This window comes from Alosa pseudoharengus, unplaced genomic scaffold, assembly GCF_046254945.1.
Source record: "Alosa pseudoharengus isolate Yale_2024_CS ecotype anadromous, Long Island Sound unplaced genomic scaffold, YU_APseudo_1.1 YU_APseudo_1.1_scf_20, whole genome shotgun sequence".
Lineage (NCBI taxonomy): Eukaryota > Metazoa > Chordata > Actinopteri > Clupeiformes > Clupeidae > Alosa > Alosa pseudoharengus.
In genome coordinates this window covers 20,988,856-21,008,386 of record NW_027468664.1, presented here as the reverse complement: position 1 = coordinate 21,008,386, position 19,531 = coordinate 20,988,856, and the positions used below count along the sequence as shown (strand labels likewise).

The following is a 19,531-nucleotide window of genomic DNA, read 5'->3' as shown; positions in this document are numbered from 1 at the left end:
TGTGAATGCCTATGTGGATTAAGGGCAGTAGTTGTGAGGACGATGTGAAACTTAATAGAAAGTGTGCTTCATCATGTTATTGTTTGTCTGTCTGTTGTTCTGCTTTCCTTCTACTATGTATGAGATAGTATAGCGACCTTGGGTTTGAGAAAGGTGCTATATAAAATACACTTATTATTATATATTTATTTATTATTTGTGTCATCAGTGAACACCATGCACTCTGGTCAGGAAAGAGGCAACTTCACTTCAACAGACACAATTCAACCTTTAATGCAGTTCAAAGAACAAATTAATAAAAACATACAGAGTTCTGCCATTATCCACACAAGGTCTGAGCCTCTTCAAAGAAATGCCTATGTGCATCTAAATTACATTTTTTTTCTTAAAACAAGGACGAGGCATTTTTAAAAATAAGGGGGTAGGAGTGGGGTGAAGGGGATATAGGGGGAAATATATACTCACTCGTTTTTCTGTGAAAAAATGCAGAATGCATTACTATTTTGTTTTTGAAATGCAACCCAAAGAGGTGCTGATCTAAGTAAGCATGGTCATCAAACTCGCTCTGCCCTAAACAGGGTATGTGTGTGTGTGTTTGTGTGTGTGTCTCACAGCCAGGTGAGAGCATATGCATCTGAGTGTGGGCTGTACAGGTGAGTGGGAGAGTTATTCTGTCTTTACACCACGTATGTATATGTGTGTGTGTGTAGCTGCTGAGTGAATAGTCTACAGTCTGTGTGTGTGTGTGTGTGTGTTTGAAAGCTCAGGTTGTCGAGGCAGCGGTAAACACAGGGCCGGTGGGGACGCTGTCGCCAGAGACCTCGCCCATGGCTTGCAGTGCCACGGTGGCGGCCATGGCCTTGGCGTGTTTTTTGTTGGGGCTGGGCGTCTGTGGCTGGTATTCACTCCCGTTCACCACCACCTGCACGGTGACAGACGAGATGGACACATGCAAAGAGAGAACACGCCAAATGTCAACAGAGTCCGCCACATGTCATGAGCCACACGAACCCTCAAACGTTTACATGCACAATAAATGCTTCATAGTCTCCCCCATGAGGGTCTTTGGTGCGGTTTGTCTATTAGTTACACTGGTATCATCACCATGCTATTCATTTTCTGCATTGACCACAATTGTGCATAAATAAAAATGTAAAATACTTTATGCAGCATTGGGGGAAAAAAAAAAAACTATACACGTAAAGTGGGCATTTTCTCATGTTTGGCAAACTGACCTGGTGAAATGTTCAGACTTGTTTTCCAAATGTAAGCATCCCCTTGTATTTATTCATTTAGTTAACATAAACAAAATAGTTTTTTTTCATCACAGCTATTGCTTATCTAGTTGGCTGTTGATGCCTTCAGATACAGATACTGGAACAGGGAAAAAAGGCACTTAGATTTACATTTTAGCTTGGATGAAATTAAGTGTATAGACATGTATCTTTTATTCTGATCGTTATTGATGACCACGTCTTCCACTTACTGTATGCTAAATTTAGGTTGGATGGGCAAATACATTTTTTGGTCACTACAACATGGAAGAATAATATAATAATATCACAACATACTGTTACAGCAGTGTAGACTGGTGCGTTCTCTCTGAGCCGGATGTGTGGAAGCCCTATGGTCTACTGACCCCACCATAAGGGGTGTGATTGGCAAAGGTAAAAAAAAAAATATACGGAGCACGGAGTGACACCCCACCCCGATGGTTCGAGTACTTTAGTGTACTATAGTGTTGGCTACCGTATATATATTTAATTTACCTATCACCTACACTTCATAAAATTAATGGGGCAAAAATCATACATGATGTCTTTAAATCAATTTGTTGACCTGTTTTATTGCTTCTGCTGAGAAACTAGTTCGCCACACACACTGAAATTATCAAGCATTCTTCAGAACGCAGCTGATCAACGCATCCCATCTACTTTCACTTTCAATGAAATCCACTAGTAAACGGAATACACTATTTGCGGCGTGATATTCGGAAAGATGTGAAGCACAAAACCCGTCGTCATTGTCAGCGGCCTGTTATAACAATGGCCTGTGTTATACATAAATATATCCTACCCCTGACCGACAGACCCCCCCCCCTTAAAAAAAAACTCATCGGATCTATACAAATTGTGTGGGTCTCATTTTCAAGTCCAAAAAAACGGAATTCCATTTAAAAACGGAAGAATCACACCCCTGAACACTGCTGCATGGCAGCCCTGACTACTTAACATGTCAGGGAGCTGTGCCTAGTGCTATTCATGTCAGCGTGTGTGTGGAACCAGCTGAAACCAGACCCCTCATCTCACTTGCATATTGAAATGTGACACTGGGTCATACCAGTAGTCATACTAACGGTGGTGTTTATTCGCAACGTCAGATGAAAAACTTGCCCACTTTAGCTGATTCAAACCAATAGTGTTAATTTCGTCAGACGAGACGAGAGGAAATATGTTCGTCAACAACCTTTTTTTTCATGACTAAGACGAGACGATGACGAGACGCCATTAATGTCCTGAGACACTGACTAAGACTATCTTAAGATGCATTATTGTTGACGAAAAAAGACGAGACTAAAATGTTTTGCATGAAATAAAAACTAAGATAAAATCTCTCTTCATTTTTGTCTACAAAATGAGAAGACAGAATATCTAGCTGTTACGTTATCAAAATATTCCGAATGAGTTTATGCTCAACAGCTTTCCTGTAGGCTAGTCTACGTGCTGTTGCTGCAACCCTGTGGACCGGACCACACTTTGAGAAACACTGGTCTATGAATATCATGACAGTGGTCCAGTCAAATCTTTTACTGTCTATGGTCAAATCCCAGCCGAGCTATAACTAGCTTGACTTACCTGTGCATGTAAACATACTGACTGACAAAAAATCAGAATGAGTAATAATAACAGACGAGTAGCCCTGTGGACACACAATATTGTTGGAAAATTGAGATGTGTGAAACACTATTTGACTCGAATGGTAATCAGAAATAATTTGTTATAAAAAAAGAAGACTAAAATGTTTTGACTAAAACTGACTAAGACTAAGATACCTTTAGTTTTCTTTTGACTAAAACTAGACTAAAATGACGAGACTTTTAGTCGACTAAAACTTGACTAACAAATATTATATTTGAATGACTAAATATGACAAAGACTAAAAAGGACATTTTGTCACAAGACTAAGACTAAATTAAAAATAGGTGACAAAATTAACATTACAAACCAACATAGAACATGCAAAGGGGCACTCCTCGATCCTGGTGCGCTTGTATCTGAACTCAACAGCCAATCAAATCAACATGTCCCCTTACGTGCACCTGAAACACAGGCTCCTAAGTGGCTTAAACAATGTATTGCTCCGCCCCCAAACCCTTTGTTTGTTTCCCCATCTACAGTGCCAGGACACCAGAGCTTTGTTAAGTGTGCACCACATGGGCCATGTGCACTCTGTTAAGTGTGCACCACATGGGCCATGTGCACTCTGTTAAACTCTGTTAAGTGTGCACCACATGGGCCATGTGTACTCTGTTAAGTGTGGACTGTGCAACAAGTGTATTCCATTTCAATAGATGACTACCTCTGTAAGCCGGAATATTACATTGTGGTGAGGTCATGTCAGAAATCAACCCGTGCAAACCTTAAAGAGGAAGTTCTTGCGATGGTCCGGGCCGCTGTGATGCACCAAGACAAAATCTGGGGGTAACCACTTCTTCTTGTTGCACAGCTCAATCAGGGCAGACACTGGATGCTTCCCTAAAGAGGTCCAAAATAGTGCTGGTTACTGATCAGTCCTCAGACTGTGAGGACTAGTTTGGGATCTGTAGGCTACTGACCGACATAAGGGCAAAGAGCATGACATGCACCATAAAACCAAACAATCAAAATGACTTATTTACTCACAGACAAAGCTAATGGCATGGCCATAGTAGTTGGACAATAGCTGATGGCATTGGTTCCTTGTTTAACAAGTAGGCTTAGTAGATTTTAAGTTTGCAAAAGTGTGTGTGTATGTGTTTGTGAGAGTGACTCACCCATTAGGTCCTTCATCACAATCAGACCTCCAGACTTCTGGGTCTTCTCCCCCTCTGCCACCAAACCTGTCAATCAAGACAACACTTTGTTGTGACATGACCCTTCAAACTTCTGACTTCTGAGTGCATTTCCATTAGACCTATAGGAAAAATGCTGACTCCCACCATGGCCCAGTACTCTTCTTACTGCACAAGACAGTACAACCAAACACAGACCAAACACAGACCAAACACAGCACAACAGGCTGCACACACACTTCCTAAATAACCAGCACATCCAGAAACACTAAATCAAAGAGGCCTCTCAACATGCAAGCAGCATAGAGACATTGTTTGCCAGCCATTTATTGGCCTGACTTTGCACTATTATATTGACTGTCTACTGTATGCACAATTGCACAATTTCAACCCAATTTTGCTGCTCTTATTTCTTCATTGTATGTGCCTTCTTATTTACTTTTTTATTGTTTACTTGAATGTTATATTTGTCTGTGGACTTAATTGGTAAAATATGTCTTGTCTCCAATGTGGGATAGTGAGAAACGTAATTTCGATCTCTTTGTATGTCTTGGCATGTGAAGAAATTGACAATAAAGCAGACTTTGACTTTGATTGTTGAAGCACACAGTTAAGAGCTACTTCAGGGACTTCCGTTTAGTCGGGGTAGATGGACGTGCCCCGTGTTTATAAGTAGGACCTCCGACTTTGAGGCAGAGCGCTTCGTTACATTTTCCATAACGTCCACAAACCTCGGCGGTCGATCTTGAAGTCAATGATGATGGGTTCCACGGTGCCCTCGCGGTGCTTGCCCAGGCCCTCGCCCAAGCGCCAGCCCATCTTGCGCATCAGCATCTCGCCCATGCCGCCCGACACCGGCGCCGCCCGCAGGAACTGGTCCTGATACGGCAGAAGAGAGGAAGAGGAAAGGAAGAGGAGAGGAGGACGAAGTGGAGGAGGAAGAGAAGGGAAAGAGAGGGGCACACAGACCAAAAGGGAGAGTCATGACTGTCTGGAGATGGTGATGGTCAGCTTCTCAACACTCCTGTTCTTCAAAACATCACCTAGGTTACATTTGATCCATCAGAAGACTTCCATCATTTCACATGAGAAATGATTTAGGAGTTCCCTCTAAAAAAATTGAGAGCCTGAAAAATTCATGACTTGACATGAAGAGTTTACTGAGATTTTATCGAGGTCTTTAGTAGAATGTGTCTCCTGTCTGTAATTATGCTTATAGTTGTGCTCAAATTAGAATCAGTGTTTGGGGTTGGATGAGAAGTCTTCTTTACAATGTTAACCAACACAGAAGGTCAGTGTGACACTAGTAGCACAGATACACAGACCTCCAAACAGGGCTGGGAAAACTGCACACACACACACCTCGATACATAAGCACACAAGTAGGGCTGGGACGGTATTGATTTTTTCTTAACGCGGTTGAAAAGCAACAAATTCCCGGGATTTCTCGGTATACCGTTTTAAACCCCCACCCAAGACTAAGACAATTGAACATTCGGGTTAAGTAAACATGCATGTCATTTATTTTTATGGGTCATGAGCTTGTCCCCAGAGTGTATCACTGTAGCTGCCTTGATAACTCGAGCTAAGTAGCACCATTTTTTTTTCTTTTTTCGTATCGACAGTACTCGTGACCTCGACAAACTGAGATCTAGATGAAAAAACTCCAGACTTCACCTTAAGGAAACATGAGAGGCAGCCTACATTTTACATTTAAGCTAATAGAACACCTTGAACAGCATACCGCACAAAGATCTGTTGACGACATTGAAACAGGAATGTGTAACCTTACAAAACAGACCCGCGGTAGGAGTCACGCGACCGCAATATTGTGGTTACTGTCCCAGCCCTACACACAAGCACATACAATAAATGTGTGAAAACACACACACACACACACACACACACACGCACACTTAAATTTTACTCTTTTCTAACCATCTCTAACTTTTTCTCTCTCTCTCTCTCAAACACACACACACACACACACAGGTAGAGAGTAATGGTGCAGGGTGGAGTACGTACCTAGGCCCCGCTCAGTGGCACGGCCTCAGACGGGACTAGAAGGGGGCCTGACAGACACCATGGCAACAAGGCAGCTACAAGGACTGAGCCTGCAACAAGTGTCCATACAGAGGGGTGAGAGTTCACAGGGCAGACTGTGAACCCACACCCCCCTGCCCAATCCTCCCCTGATCCCCTCCCCATCCATCCGTTTGCCCAGACGGTCAGTCATCCACTTAGCCATTCATCAATCTCTCTCCACTCATCCATCCATTTGTGTTTCCCTTCCCCGGTTGAGACACAAAGACCTCCCCCCACCCGCCAGCTATCTTGGGAACCTTGTACACACAAGTCGGTTTATCGGCGGGTCTCTTTGTGATCACGGGCTGCTGCTGTAACCAAACTCCTGTGGGGTGTGGAGGTGCGTGGAGGTCACTAGAGTGCGGCGGACCTTGCTGGACGCACGCCAGTCTCAACACTGCCGGCAGCAACTGGTCTGTGTGATCCAGGCCAAATAAAGACAGCCTGATTTATTAACGTGTGGCCATCTCAAAAATCTCTGACCACCGACACCCCAACCCACCCCACCCACTGGGCGAGCTCAGCATATAGCCCCCCAGATGTACCCGCGACATATAAATAATACCAAGCGGCTAGCACAGAGGAGGACTCAGGAGGTGGTAGGGTTAAAGAAAGATCGGCTATGACGACAAGGTAAATATGGATGTCTTTTTTAGAAAAAGGTGACAGCACAGCGGGGCGGGCGAGTAGGCGGACGAAAGCATGTCCCCTCTGAGGTGTGGGAATGTCCTGCTGTTGTTCGAGAGGACGGCATGACTACTTTAACCCGACCCCTGTTCATTCCGGCCAGAAGGATTCCGAGCCTATATTAGAGGTTTGAGATTACCACCTGAGTATCAGCTGGACTTAAGTTACACGGCGAGTCAGTAAATCTAAACAACAAAATTATAATAATAATAACAATAAATAAAACTTGGTGCTGAAATCAAGCAAGAATGAATAAACTGTTTAAGCATACCTGGCAACAAAGATTAGTGCTTTTCTTCTGCTATGCGTTGTCAATGTCAGGTCAATAATGAAAAACAGACAAACAGGGTCTGCACCCTTTTTTTGCTTTTGTTATTGACCATAAATGAAACAATCTGGATCAAAACACAACCGCCAAAATGAGTATCATCTTAGAAGTTATCGAGCGAAAAACTGTCATGGAGGACTTGATAGTTGTTTTCTGTGTAATTTCAGTCCATTTTTAACAGATGGATGGATGTTCTAGATGCACTTCAAGACTTCGCCAGGGTTTTATCAGAATTTCTGTGTGATGCTCGACAATGTATCAAAAGCAAAAGAACAAGCCTTAGCTCTATCCATCACCGATTAGCAAGTTTAAAAAGCTGCTTGTACCGGGGGGGAGCGAGGTAAAACAAACAGAGCTTTCGTTTTTTATACTCTTCCTCCATCACCCCTCTCTCTTATTCTATTAAATAAACTCCCTGCTGCTGACGCCAAACCTGACGACATCGGCAAACAGTGCGACCCGCTTTGTACGTACATACTAGGTTTCCTCGGCAACAGTGATGCAATGCCTATCACTCGGTCACTTAAGCTTACATGTGACGGAGAGGTTAGAGCATGCAGAGGGTGAGAGATTCTGGGGGGGGAGTGTGCCACTAGACAGCAATGTTTCTTTCTCTCTCTCTCTCTTTTTTTTGTAAATTAACTGAAGGATTTGTGATAAAGCAATCCTACCCATGTCGTTATATGCCACTGTACTTATTTCTATGATAACTAAATACTGAAATATTGACTTAAAAATGAAAGTGTGTGACTCTGACCCATAGTAGTTGAAGAAACACACGCACATCCAAACAGACTTCACACACACACACACACACAGACATATACACTTCACTGGGGACTTAGGGAAGAACTGAGACAAGCAACAATATCCCTGGTGTCCGATTCAGAAGAGGGGTCCCTGGTTTGGGCTTTACCTTCTTGATCCAAGCCTGCGGGCCACTGTTGGACAACTCGTCTGAGGAGAGCACCTGCGCTCCCGTGGAGCCTGTGAAGAGACCTGGGATGGTGTTCGACTGGGCCCACGCATCCACCTGTACACGGTCACACAGCAGGAGAACATGGATCAATTTTACTTAAAGCAAGACAGTGACATTTTACCGTTTACCCATAGGTGTGATTGCTTTCTCAAATGCCACGTTCCAAACAAAACAGCCACGCAGCTTACACGCGGTGTGAAAAATAACCTTGGTTCAACCTTGGTCATAACTTGCGCCAAAAGACACTCAGAAACCTAATTTCATGGAATCTAATTATAATAAACTAGGCGTGTGTGAGCGTATGATCACATGCAAGGGGATTTGTCTGGAAGTACTCTACCTGTTCCTGCGCTCGGGATAGCATGCATATGGCGCTCACGTCGAAGGGGTTTTCCGCAAGACGCTTCTGAGCTTCGGCACGTTCGCTCACGGCCACTGTAATGTCCACTGGCTACAAGTACACCAATGCATCATGGGAAGATAAAACATCATTGGTCAGAATAACATCAGCAGTAATGTGCAAAAAGTAACATAAATGCAATGGATGGAAAAACCTGTTTTTGACTTAAAGGTTGAACTGCTTCTGTGACATTTATATTATCCACTTCTTAACCTTTTCACACTGATTTCAGACACAGGATGTGCACTTTAGCAACTGTATGCCAGATAAAACCAAACTGATCCTCACCTGTGAGGGTGCTTCCGGAAACACGCTGTCGCTGTCTTTCACCGGCTCCTCCGGGGCTGCGGCAGTCGACCCTCCGGTGGCAGTCGAGGCTGCGGCGTTAGCGGAGGCCTTGTCGCTTTTCTCCACGGGCACCCACTCGCCATACGCCCCCTCGCTCTCCTTCTTGCGGTGCTGCGAGCCGGACGACACCGGGAACTCCTTGGCGTAGGCGGCGTCTGTGCGAGGCGGGGCCGGCTTCACCGTGGCGTTCTGAAGAAGGGTGTGGGGGAAGGGGAAGTTGTGTGTAGTGGGTGGAGGAGTGGAGCGTCACAGGAAGGATAAAGGGAATGGGGGAAGGGGAAGGGGTTGGGGGTGGGGTGGTGGTGGGTATGGGGGGGTGTGGAGGGGGAAGGGGGTTACTGTAAAAATCAAAAGGAAAAAACAAGAGATGCATTCAACAGGACAAATGGTTGAAGCGACACACTTTTCAGAAGAGCAGCATGCATTAACAGCCATCAAGTGCTGCCGTTTATGCCAAAACAGCCCAAGTCATTCATAGATAAAACATATATAAAATAACTAAAACAAAAACTACACAAAAAGTTGCTGAAAATAACACAACATATATGTTTAGACTGGGGCTGAATGACTTCACCATACAATTAAATATGCACTCTTCCTTTAAATGTGGACAAATCAATACAGCTTACTTCAACCATTTGCCGAATTAAACACATCTCACTTCAATTGCTCAAAGGCCAATATGGCAGGGTCTAGTGATGTTATGATTTTAGGGACCTGGTACACACAGGCCACCTGTGATGTGATGTTTGGATGATTGAAGTTGTGTGTGTGTGGTGCCAGAGCTCTTACATTGAGGCTGAAGGAGATGCCCTTGTTCTCCTTCAGGGCTCCTCCAGCAAACATCTTCCCCTCATCCTCGTCGTCCGACACATGGGGCTTGGCAACAGCCATCTCCTCTTTGCTCTCCGATATTTTCTTGCATTTCTGTTGAGGCAGAAAAGCTAAATAAATCGGGGGGCTAAAAAAAAATCTGAAACGTGCCAGACTGTAATGTGTACATCCATTGTGATAGCAGGCAGTTCCAGATACCTTACTGATTAGCAGAGGTGTAAAAGTCCGTCTACAGAAAGTAAAAGTCTTGCCACACATATTTGCTCTGACTATTGACTAAACCAGCTGACTCTAAAGGCTGTTTTACGCATCCACTCCACACAATACGTACGTCATTGCCTTGACGCCAGTGACTCTTTCGAAATTCTCAGTAGTCAGAATGGCAAATTCCATAGACTGCCGTGCTAATATATTGTTTGGCCTTTTCTTGCTTAGATTTTGTAACAGTTGTTGAGAAATACACAGTACATTCAAATGACCTACTTATTGTAACCAGAAAATAAGTCTGATGTTATTTGCGAGGTGTCTGCCAGCCAGTTTATGCTGTTAGCAAGCACACTTTACCACAACTGCCCGGTGTGCCCACAAAGTACTGCTTGGTGGCGAAGTGCTGATTTCAAAACGTTACTGACAAATGGAGACTTCATTACGTCATTGTAACCAAAATATGTCTGAATTTATTTACAAAGGCTATGTCAGTGAACATGTTGCTACTCCCCACAGTAGGGTGCTTGAAGCAATTGGCTATCAACAGACACGGCGAGTCACTCAGCAATGGTATTCTGTTGTGTTACACTACTATTCTGATAGTTACAACCAAAGAATCTAGAACAGAGCTCTGTTCTAGAATCTTTGGTTACAACCAACAGCTTTTGACCAGCTGGTCCCAAAGACTCCAACACAAGAGATACATGACCTATCTGTGTTTTCCTTACCTCTGTGAACTCCTTGATGCTGATGCTGTTAACTTGTTTAGTGACCTTCTTTTTAGCCTCCTCAATATTAGTAAAGTTCGGAGTGGGTGCAGGTGGAGGCTTGTTGGTAATGGTGGGAAGGGGTGGGAAAGGCTGCATACCTGCCAGGGCCCCCATACTCGACATGGCTGCAGTCATGGTGGCGGCAATTGTGCTGGCCATAGCAGCGTTCATAGCAGCTGGCAAACCCATACCCATCCCTCCCATGCCTGGCATCCCTCCCATACCGCCCATACACTGCATGCCACCCATGCCCTGCATTCCACCCATGCCCTGCATTCCACCCATGCCACCCATGCCTTGCATGCCACCCATGCCCTGCATGCCACCCATGCCACCCATGCCCTGCATGCCACCCATGCCTTGCATGCCACCCATGCCCTGCATGCCTCCCATGCCCTGCATGCCACCCATGCCCTGCATGCCACCCATGCCTTGCATCGATGGCATACCCATCCCTGGCATATTAGGTAAGGGCAGTGGTAAGGAGAGAGATGATTGGTTTGGGGTGGGTAGGGGCAACTGGAGGGCTTTGGGTCGCAGGCTCTCAGGAATGGGCATGCCAGCTTTGGCACACATAGCAGCAGCGTTAGCCTTGGCGATCTCTAGCAGCTGGTCTTTATCTGAATTAGAGGAGAGAAAGAGACAGCACATCATCATCTTTAACAATAACAACAAAAAACATTTCTGATAATTATGAGTGAAGCCCAAGATTGCATCTGGAAAATTTCTGAAAATCTGTGAAAATTGTCAGTTGTTTTCAACCAGGCATTTGGTCACATCGAATGAGATTGGGCTTTCAAAAGAGAGCTTACCCAGTTCAGTGAGACGTGGTGGTGTCTTACTGGCGCTCCTCCGTGTTTGTGACGACGACCGCTTCTTGCGCAGAATGAGCACAGGCGAGTGGCTTGGCTCACGTTTCCACCGGTCGCGTCCACTAAACCGTTGCGTACCGAATCCACCCCCCCTTCTTCGCCTGGACCCAGAGCGAGACCGTGACCTCCTGTTCCGGCCAGAGGAGCGAGATCTGGAGCGTCTGCGTCGTCCTGGAGAACGAGACTTTGACCTTTTCCTCTTGGGTGACCTGGATTTGGAGCGCTTTGATCGTGTTCTGGATTTAGACCTGGACCTCCTCCTTCGCGAGGGAGTTTTTGATTTCTTCTTTCTGTTGCGTGAGGATGACCTTGATTTCTTGCTTTTCTCTGGAGATTTTGACTTGGACTTTCGTTTCCTCGAGGTTGACCTGGAGCGTTTTCCTCCTGGTGAACTGGACGCAGAATGCCTCTGACGACTCGGGGATTTCGAACCTCTCCCTGAGGGCGACGGTGACGCTGAGCCTTTCTCCTTCTTAGGGGATGCAGAGACATGACTCTCTTTCTCAGCTGGGTTCTCCGACATTTTAGTGGGGACGTCACCTTGAGGCACACAAGAGTCTATGAGAAGAGAGGAAGCCTCTCCAGAGACAGGCTTCACATTTGAGCTCTGCTCGTTTGAAGGCACCTGGGCAGTTGTTCGTTCCTGTGCTGGGTCCTCAGCAGTGCTGTTTGAATCTCCCACTACAGGCATTGAGCCAACAGGAACAAAGGGCACCGGTTTCCAAGACCCTTTAGACGTAGCGTTATCGACGGCACCTGTGCTGTCTTTCTCAGTACTGCAGGTGGCAGGTGGTTCAGTGGTGTTTGTAGGCAGACACACATCCTGGTCTGTTGCCTTCTCAAGTGCTTCACTAGAACTTTTGATCTCCCTAGAGTCTGATGGTGCCCTTTGGACCTGCTCTTTGTCTGCGGATTGAGACCCTGACCTGGATTTAGAATGCCTAGCAGCATGAGGAGAACGTGACCTGGAAGTCCTGTCTGAAGACCTGGATCTTGACTGCCGTGGAGAATGCAATGACTTGGACCGTGACCGTTGACTCTTCTGGTTTCGTGACCTTTCACTTCTTAATATGACGACGGACCTTGATCGAGTCCGCCTGTTCCGCCTTGCTGATCGAGACCTGCGCCGTGATTGTGACCTCGAACGTCTGTTTCGTCGTGAAGAGTGTGACCTGGACCTTGTTTTCCTGCCATGCCGAGAGGCTGACCTTGAGCGTCTCCCCCGTTTAGGAGATCGGGACTTTCGTTGTGATCTTCTGACAGATGGAGACCTAGACCTGTGCCTTCCCGATTTGTGACCATTTTTACTTCTAGATCTAGATCTGGATTTCCTTCTCGATGCCGATCGGGACTTTCTTGAGCTTTCTTTTCGAGAGGACTTTGTTCTTGGAGACCTACTGCGGCTTTTCTTGGACTGCTTTTTGTCTTTGGATTTTTCTTTCACGTCTCTAGTCGTGTTTTCTGTGGCCTTTGAAGCAGCATTATCAACTTTTGGAATGATGTCAGGTAGTTCTTGAGGTCTTCCCTTCTCCTGGCCTCCAGACTTCTCCAAAACATTCTTAGAGGTGGCCACAGAGGTTTTGTTTTCCGATTCAGACTCGGTCCCTGATGCTGATGTACTCTCTGTGGGCGAGTGCGATCGGGACTTTTTCTCTCCTTCTTTCCGTCGTTTCTTTTTTTTCTTCTTTTTCTTCTTCGTGCTTTAGGGTTTAAAAAATAAGACAGACAATTATACCACCAATATTGCAATATTTTGTCCATCTTTGCTCTGATGACCCTGTTTTATACACAGCAAGCAAATAGAATGTCTTGATCTTATCACAAAGTCAGAACATTTCCCACATGTCCCACAACACTGGTGTTTGTATCTGCCAAACATCCAACAGTCCATGCATACACTGCACTTATAAATCATGTCCACTTCTAATCTTTACATTTATAAAGTGATTAGGGCTGGGACAACACGTATGTCAAAAATACGTCGACGCAAAATATGACCGTCTATTCGTCAAGCATAACGTGTGCTGCTAAATTAGGGTTTCTCAACGGGGGCGGTACCGCCCCCTAGGGGGCGTTCATACAACCTAGGGGGGCGCTGGGAACGTGAGAGTTTTTTTTTTTTTTTTTTTTTACATTTTAAACTTCCATGGTTTTCACATATTTTTGGTGCAAAAATAGGCTACCTGAAATAAATAGACTATTTTCATTCATGGGTTTCTAACCCCTCTACCGTCCCAGCTACATTTTACTGTTTATCTATGCTCAGTGGTCATACAGTGCAGTTCGGGCCTGCACACGCCCGGACTCACGTCCCCAGCCCTGCTCGCTGCTCTGGGGGTCGTTTCTAGAAAGCATCGTTTGCTAACTTGCGTCGCAACCTTGGTAGTACGCTCCATCGTTCTTGGATTTGGTGTTTCTAGAAAGGGTAGTTCGAACTCTCAATCGCAAACAAGGACGCAAAGTTTGGTCGTTTGAACTACTGCCCCTAGGCAGTCGCACTTGTGTCGTTCCTTGGTAGTTCCTGTTGGTGTCCGGAGCGCCTAACCAAAAATCACAACCGCCTAAACCAAAATTTGCGAAGTGGATGTTTATCTCTTGACTCAATGATTGATCGATCTATCCTGTAGCTTAATTTTGATTAAGACACTGACTCCCCTACTTGGCTCATTCTTGCTATTTATGTTAATTCAAGTATTGCCTTGCTTTTAGTATTATAATCTTCACAGTCCCTTACATCAGCAGTGATAAATAGTGTAGTGGCTAAAGCAGATGACTTATTATCCCAACGTTGTAGGTTCGATTTTCTTATGATATGAGATTGTCCTCTTGCTTCTCGCTACCTGCAGGTGAACTAGTGTGACATTCAATTGATTTTGACTGATGTATTATAGGCCTACCTATGGTCTCTCGATGTAGAGTAACTATATACATAAATATGTATGGTCAAAACCTATTGTTGTGTCTCGTAGGCCTACTCTTAGTCAGAGATGAAAAGAAGACATAGTACGCGAACTCCGGCCGAGCGCTCAGCGCACTGACGCGCTGCCGTTAAGCCACGAGACAGTTGATATCCTATGGGATACCCAGACATTTGTCCAGGCTATATATTTTTTCCAACATAGATATTTAACACAAATAATGACTCATATTGGTCTGCTTAAATTAACTGTTTTATATGCTTGCAATAGGTTTAGGTTTTGGCTGATGGCAATGACAATGCCAGCATTAATCACTCGGTTTAGATTAGAAAAGTGTCGACATAGGCCGTGACAGAACATTTCTAGGGGGTGGGGTATTATACGTTGCCACTGTTTCCACCAATGATATGTATCGCTGCATCATCAACAACGTTGTTGGAACTACGGTGTTCGAACGTCGGAGGTAGTGAATTGCGACACAGGTACGATGCTTTCTGGGAACAGGTGTAAGGGTGCATTCAGAGCACCTCGGAATGACAAGGACCGCCCCCATGGCTACTTTGTTTTTCCGACAGCAAGTGTTCAAGTGCTTTGCCATCGAATGTGTGACAAACACGGATGCCACAACAAAGGTTAAAACATACACTCACTAATCCTAAACAAACAACTGTATTTGCTTAAAATATAGTGTAAGATGCTCGTTAAAGAAAGATATGCAGCTTTTCAAGTGATAAAAAGGGCAAATTCCCAAGTTCACATTAAAACTGTTGGACATGAAAGGCCACATGGACTACAAACGAACTACAACGTGACGACAAAAGTGATGACGAGCCCCTAACTGGGCAACTCTGTTAGCAAAATCTAGCCCCAGTTTCCGACCTCTGACTCACACATTAAGTGACGTGAATGACGCTGAATGATGATGTTTTCACTCGGAGAAAGGTTTTTCCGAAGCACATGAACACTAGGTAACAGTGTCGTTGTTTGGTCGCAAGTTGCGTCGTACCATGGTGGTTGAGCAACGTCGTTGCTAACTTTTCTAGAAACGACCACCTGACCGTAGTCTCCACGAAAAACACCGTTGCTAATCAAATACGAAATATAGGCCTAAACAGGCCTCACGCGCAGAATCTGTTTTGTGATTGGTTGGATTGTTGCGATGGTGCATATGTTGTTCACGTGATGTGCACTTGATTTTTGTCCATGATAAAATGACACGTCTTGTTGCCTACATTTAATGTTCCTATTAATTAAAAAAAAAAAAAATCATTACAACCAATGCTGATGTGGTAGTGTTTTTTTTTTTATCCAACCAGTCTCCTATTGCTTCTAACAGTGGGCTAAATCTGCTTAATAATAAAATAGGCTCATAGGGACATTTTCTTATAATTCCAGAAGAAATCTAGACGCACCCTAGCGGCGGCAAATTAATTTGCTCAGCTTGTACGTCTAGTATCGAACCATAGGAATTTCTATTGGCTTAACACCGTGGATGACGGCCAATCACAGCGCTCTATTTCGTTAGAGAGTCTTAAGGCGGGCTTAACAGGATAACGACATCCTGCGACGGTGAACAACAAGGAAGGTGGCTATGGCAAACGAAGAGCGGTTGTTTGAATCGGCGTTGGCGTCAACTTTGGAGGAGTTGGACTTGTGCTTTTCTTTGAAAGTAGATCAACACAGTGCACTTAAGTCATTCCTTTCGAAGAAGGATGTATTTGCCGTTTTGCCGACCGGATACGGATATGGTCGTAGCGCTGGCCTATTGCATGCCTAGGCAGTTTGAAAGACAATTCTCTGCCCGCCCCTTGGATTAAGCGAGGTGAATGATTCGATGCCAGGCTATACATGTCAATGATATAGGATGGCCCGCCAGGCTAGAAGAAACCAAAACAGCACAGAAATGGGCTCGTTTTTTTACTTAAGTAATATAGCATGAGTGTGAGTGGCCTATAGCCTACCCGGGAGTGTAGTTTTTTTTTTTTTTAATTGTGTGTGTGTGGGGGGGGGGGGGGGGGGGGGGGCGCCAGAGGATCAAAGTAAGGTCAGGGGGGCGTTTGCTCAAAAAAGGTTGAGAACCACTGTGCTAAATATTTGTAATTTTACACCTTCAGTGTTTTCCATACGTTGACTAATCTTTGGTTGGGCACCACAAAATCAAAACCGGCCACCACACATTGATAGAACACATTGTTCTATGTTGTAGGCCTACTATTTTAAAGATAAGATAAATTAATTGAATTTTCCCTGAATTTCCCCTTGGGGATCAATAAAGTATCTATCTATCTATCTAATTTCATTGAGCTGCACTTTTTACTCACACAGCCTTTCCTCGCCCCGCCCGCTCTCTCTCGTAACGAGTCCGCTGCTTCTTTGCATGTGCATTTAACAAAATATTCACGATTGTTGTTGCCACATCGAAGCACTGCATAAAACAGTGGGCTAAATTGCTATTAAATCCGCTTAGCATCGTGACCATGCTGTGCAAATTTGTTCAAAACTGCTGCATTAAAAGTTAAAGTAAACTCTAAACTCTGCTAAGGTCTTATTACAACATAGTACATTGAGGAGACTAAACTAAGTTAAGTTACAGTATGCAATCAAGCAGTATCTCAAAGCTAACATTAGAATACTGTTTGGATGTCAAGTTTAGCATGCTTACTTGCAGCTGCTTGTATCATGCAGGGCTCATTTTATTGACTCGGAATGTTTGCAAAATCCCGATGTAAATGGAAAAGTGTTTTCCAAGATTCAAAAGTGCTTGTCCAAACGAAAAGTAGGCCCTAGGAACCGTTATTTGAACTGACTACGTTATGAATTGCATCCACACATCAGCAGCCTTTTAACTGTGTTAATGTTAATTGCAAGGATTTCCACACGAACATCTTAAAATTACAATTAATTGACATACACTACTGAACTTTATTGAATGCTACCTCTGACTAAGAATGCATTACTTTGTACTTGTATAGGCGTAGTCTTATTTTGGAAGAGCAATAAACAAATATTGCAATGTTAAAAAATTCATGTTTTTTCATTCAGATATGTAAATAAACATGTATAAGTTGCTATTATAGTGAATTAATGGGGAGATAATCGATAATCGAATCGAACTGAAAAAAATTAATCGTTAGATTAATCGATGCATCGAAAAAATAATCGCTAGATTAATCGTTTAAAAAATAATCGTTTATCCCAGCCCTAAAAGTGATGCTTTTATCACAGTGTCCTGATACTAATGCTCTATTGTCTGTATTAAAGATCTGTCATTTGTTTTATAATATTGATTCAGAGTGCAAACCTGCACACTTGTATACAAAAAACCCCAGAAAACTCTTACTTGGCCTGTGTCTCTCCATCTGACTCTGATAGTGAGTCTGAGCTGCTTTCCTTCTCCTCCTTCCGCTTCTTCTTCTTCTTCTTGCTCTTGTGTCGCTTGTGCTTCTTGCTTTTCTTGCGTGGGGTGCTGCTCGCCTCTCTGCTGGCTGGGTCCTTATTTGCTTCTACAGAGCCAGGGATTTTGTCAGTGCCTGCGAGTTTGACAAATTGGGTTTGCCATCAATTCTAACCAGAAAACACATCATTAAGAGACTTCAAAAAAGGAAACGCAGGTTTTAAATGTTAATCTGAATGACTCACCTGTCTGTGTGCTAGCAGCTTCAGCAGGACAGGCAAGGGGTAGACTGCTGGTGTCCTCTGTGCCTACGGTACAGCTGGAGAGACTCTCTCCCAATTTGGAATGCTCTTCACCTGTTACACTGCATGAGTAAGCAGCAGTTAATACGTTTAAATGAGTGATATAACAGGTCAAAGGTCAATATGTTTTTTTTCTCCCTCTCTTTTACATCTCATCACAGTTAGACATCAGGCTACTAGATAATATTATTTGTGAAGTGTGCCTGAAATTAAATGGGTACCAACTAACCAACATGACTCAACAGTTGGCAGAGTCGCCATTTACACGATATAGGAATAATATCCAGCTTCCATATTTACGTTAGTAATAGATATTCATGTTCACCAACTCTTCTCCATTCATTTACAAACACTGTTCCAGAAAACTAAGAAAATACGGTGATATGGGGTAACTGTGTTTAATTTATAGTGTTTACGCATAATTGCACCGGAATGTAGCTAACTGGGGGGTGGGGGACTTATCGTTATCTGATATAAATATTTAACGTTAATTCAATTCTCAATTCTACAATCGTTATACACACATCGGTGCACAATACATAACATTGCGATGTTAGCGCATCATCATTAGCATATCATTTAATGTGCAAATAATTACGTTTCTGGTGCATCTCTGTAAAATCATATCGTTATATCGCTTTTGTTTAAGGAAATCAATAGCTTATTGTATTTCACTGTAGAAAATATTTTGAATGGACAGCAGCAGGCTGTATAAATGGCGACCCATGGACAGACGCAAGATGTTATTAAACGGATGCTTCTTGATAAGGCTAACTACGTTTACCATTAGCTTGCTTGCTAACTCTCATGTGCTTCTTTAGCTGGTTGTCAGGCTGGCTAGTTACGTTAGCGGATCACTGTCCATACAAATGACGTTAGGGTTAGTAGTAGATGATTACTTCTGTTTCATTCAAATCCCTGTTTCAGTTTAACCGAACCAGATTGCGTAGAAAATATAGTTGTTGACAAGTAAAGCACAGTATTATTTATCGACAATTTAGATCTGCCACGTACGGCGGCCAGAAGGCTAGTTCAGGTTAGCGAAAATAACGTTACCTAACGTTCTCTGGTTAGACACTTTAGCCTGCCTTCGATAGCTAGCTATGAACGCTAGCAACCAACAATCTGAAACGTTAATAAGGCAAGCTGTTCGTAGTGCTTCTCTATCTTGCCATCCAGGTTACCTGTTGTCGTGACCTTCATCCTCTATTTCTTTTATTTTATTCATTACAAAATCCCGAAAAATCTGCTCGATATTCGTCGCCATTACAACTCCAGGTCGGACGTCCCCTCATGTTCCCACAATTCACAGCGGCAATGGCTTTTGAAATTTAAAGTGACATCATAGGTGGTCAG

General features: G+C 43.9%; 1 protein-coding gene across 3 annotated transcripts; it reads right to left on the bottom strand.

The window, feature by feature from the left end:
• Window positions 1–248: 248 nt before the first annotated feature.
• On the bottom strand, window positions 249–19,476 carry sonb (SON DNA and RNA binding protein b). 3 transcript variants are annotated; one of them, XM_076296836.1, is made up of 13 exons: window positions 19,360–19,476; window positions 18,119–18,237; window positions 17,820–18,009; window positions 11,502–13,261; window positions 10,648–11,309; window positions 9,671–9,805; window positions 8,819–9,067; window positions 8,471–8,581; window positions 8,068–8,184; window positions 4,783–4,930; window positions 4,034–4,099; window positions 3,640–3,755; window positions 249–922 (listed from the first exon to the last, which is right to left on the bottom strand). In XM_076296836.1, the coding sequence occupies exons 1-13, from the start codon at window positions 19,440–19,442 to the stop codon at window positions 764–766; spliced, it is 3,915 nt and encodes a 1,304-aa protein (XP_076152951.1). In that variant the 5' UTR covers window positions 19,443–19,476; the 3' UTR covers window positions 249–763. The 3 variants fall into 3 exon arrangements, 2 of the variants coding, with proteins under 2 accessions (XP_076152951.1, XP_076152952.1); XM_076296837.1 differs by having other exon boundaries at window positions 17,820–17,982; XR_012989277.1 differs by lacking the exons at window positions 249–922; window positions 3,640–3,755; window positions 4,034–4,099 and adding an exon at window positions 6,077–6,165 and having other exon boundaries at window positions 4,792–4,930.
• Window positions 19,477–19,531: the final 55 nt, after the last annotated feature.

Bases quoted from the DNA above. Each gene is read 5' to 3' on its own strand.
- sonb (XM_076296836.1), bottom strand. From the start codon at position 19,442: ATGGCGACGAATATCGAGCAGATTTTTCGGGATTTTGTAATGAATAAA. The intron at 9,806-10,647 runs GTAAGGAAAACA...CTGCCTCAACAG, and splicing joins GCATCAAGGAGTTCACAGAG to AAATGCAAGAAAATATCGGA. The intron at 4,100-4,782 runs GTTTGTGGACGT...CTTGATTGACAG, and splicing joins CTTCAAGATCGACCGCCGAG to GTTTGGTGGCAGAGGGGGAG.